The sequence below is a fragment of the Mizuhopecten yessoensis genome, unplaced genomic scaffold (assembly GCF_002113885.1).
Source record: "Mizuhopecten yessoensis strain PY_sf001 unplaced genomic scaffold, ASM211388v2 scaffold4511, whole genome shotgun sequence".
Classification (NCBI taxonomy): domain Eukaryota; kingdom Metazoa; phylum Mollusca; class Bivalvia; order Pectinida; family Pectinidae; genus Mizuhopecten; species Mizuhopecten yessoensis.
In genome coordinates, this window is record NW_018405583.1 from 384781 (window position 1) to 387432 (window position 2652).

Here is a 2652-nt window from a genome sequence, read left to right on the forward strand (position 1 = left end):
TACTCTACCTGGTATAATATCGGATAATTATTGGTAAACATGTATACTCTACCTGGTATAATATCGGATAATTATTGGTAAACATGTATACTCTACCTGGTATAATATCGGATAATTATTGGTAAACATGTGTACTCTACCTGGTATAAAATCGGATAATTATTGGTAAACATGTATACTCCATAACATTTCTTACATATGGATCGGGGCCATAAGTAAATATATAAGATGACCAAGTGTTCCTACATGCTCATTGGTTGGACCCTAATTACATTGTGGTGGGTGATTTGGTCTTTATGACGTCCTCTTCTATTGAAATATCACAAAACTATGTGCCAAATCTTGGGTTCTTTCTTTTTGTCAATTATCAAAACAGCAGCAGCACATCATACACAATAACTACATACTTTAATTGCTGAATATCACGTGATTTGGGCATGGAATTTTAAATTTTAAAAGATAACAAGTTTTATAATACTTTTACGGGTTACTAACGAGTTGTGATTATATCTGGAATTACTTTGTAAAATATGCTATAATATACCTTATGCATTACCAGAAGAGGAATTAAACTAATCGACGCATTGATTTTCAGCCAAGTGTGACATAGGAGGCAACTCTAATATTAATCAATTCGCAAATCAAATCATGACTAATAAACTCTCACCGGATGGTTTTCCACAATTTAGAGGATGTCAAGCCTTCATTAAGATATTACCTTTGCAAAGTCCATAAAAGGATTTACAACATTTTAACCAATGAAATATCGGAAATTATTCTTTAAAGAATGACTTAAATCCATTGAATATGTAAATAAGTGTACTTACCACGTGTAGGAAATTCAAACTGTACGTTAATTTCAATATAACGGACTTCATTCTGTCCTCTGTCGTCCGTCTCAAAATTTCGACCAATCACCTAATCATACAAAAGTACTAGTTTGAATACGGTATACCGGGAAAATTTCGCCGCAGTGTAACTGTCGCCCTTTTCGCCCTCCGTAATAAGGGAGAATCTGTCACGACATTGAAAATAAATACACAACCTAATACACATAGTAAAAACATATAAAGGGCGAAATTAATACTGAGCGAAAACCGTTTTACCAGTGAAAGGCGAAAAATTGACTGGGCGAATAAATTTCACGTGAGTAATCATTTATGCATAGCAAGAGACATGTAGGCCGAGAGTAAAACATGCATCATTGTCATTGCGAGAAAAAAGTAAGATATGCAAGCTCGAGAAATGAAACGTGCGCTAATCATAAGAAAACTAGAATTGATTTTTACCGAAACATTTATAATATATCCTACCATTTTGAAGAATCCGCTGTCTTCTCCATAGATATGTTGTAAAACGGAGACCAATATGTGATGGTCGTATAGACGAACGTCCACGTTTTTGACCCCAACGATTGAGTCACCAGTCCTAAAAACGACAACAAGAGTTAACCGAAATGTCAACAATACCGTCATAAGAAAGTTCATATGACGATCGGGATTAAAACCTGGACCCGTATTCGTGAACCGCTCTCATGTGTAAGCGTGATTCTGTGTTCAAAGCAACTTTCCTGTTGCTCGCTAAAGTGATGTTACCAAATTAAAAAATAACTGTAAAGTAGAAAAACGATATCAGGCTTCACGATTCTCCTAAAGACTTTCATAAATACGGTAAGGTGCTCCGAAAGCGTACTATTCCCTGTAGCGCCATTCTCGATATTCAGGGGGTTACGCTCACTTTCGCTCTCTGCACCCCTGGGATATGACAGCAAAATTGAAGGCTCAGTGTGCGCCACTTTATTGATGAGACAAGAAGACTAGTTTGATCCTTTGATATACATCAAAAGAATCGTGCGGTCACGTAACGGTAAACATTGACAGGCTTTGAAGTCGGGCGTTTCTCCTTTGTAGTCTTTAAAGGACAGGCATCAGTCTAGCGACTGGTGAGTTTTTTTACCCGAGACCAATCATACAGCTATTTTCGTGCCTTCAATTTTGCTATGACATGTTCCAAGGGTGCAGAGAGCGAAAGTGAGCGTAACCCCTGGATAACGTGGATGCTGTAACGCATTTTCTTTTGCAATAAAAGCCGAATAACATAGTGATAGTCTAGGGTTTGTAATTGGAGTCAGTCAGTAGGCCACACGAAATGTTATTATTATTCCTTTCTGAATCAGTACAATACCATATTGGAAAGGTTGAATACTTACTGAAGACTCATGTGCTGCACGTGGCTGTTATCATTGTCGTTTACACAAATCGTGTGACCAGATAATCGTGATGACGTCAGAGAAAACCCAGCATTTTCTTTGTGTGATCTAGTTAGTTGAAACTCGATATGAGTTTGACGTTCTTTGAAGTCGTCATTCTAGAAAAACAGAATTCTTTTAAAATAAGACTGACATTTATTTTATTTAGTTCGACATGATGTCCACTACATCACGGTACGTTTGCACTATCAATGCTTATATGCTTGAATATTTTCTGTTTAGTTCTACATGACGTTAAATATTGGTAGATATTTTCTGTTTAGTTCTACATGACGTTAAATATTGGTAGATATTTTCTGTTTAGTTCTACATGACGTTAAATATTGGTAGATATTTTCTGTTTAGTTCTACATGACGTTAAATATTGGTAGATATTTTCTGTT

At 36.2% G+C, this 2652-nt stretch overlaps 1 protein-coding gene across 1 annotated transcript in view; it reads right to left on the reverse strand.

Moving 5' to 3' along the window:
- The window catches only part of LOC110449141, a 14100-nt gene extending 11758 nt beyond the window's left edge, over nucleotides 1–2342 (reverse strand). The window contains exons 1-3 of the mRNA XM_021495785.1: nucleotides 2210–2342; nucleotides 1314–1428; nucleotides 828–918 (exon numbers count right to left, since the gene is read on the reverse strand). Coding sequence (XP_021351460.1) covers nucleotides 828–918; nucleotides 1314–1428; nucleotides 2210–2220 — 217 coding nt within the window. The 5' untranslated portion in view covers nucleotides 2221–2342. The remainder of the gene's footprint in view (nucleotides 1–827; nucleotides 919–1313; nucleotides 1429–2209) is intronic.
- Between the last annotated feature and the right edge of the window lie 310 nt (nucleotides 2343–2652).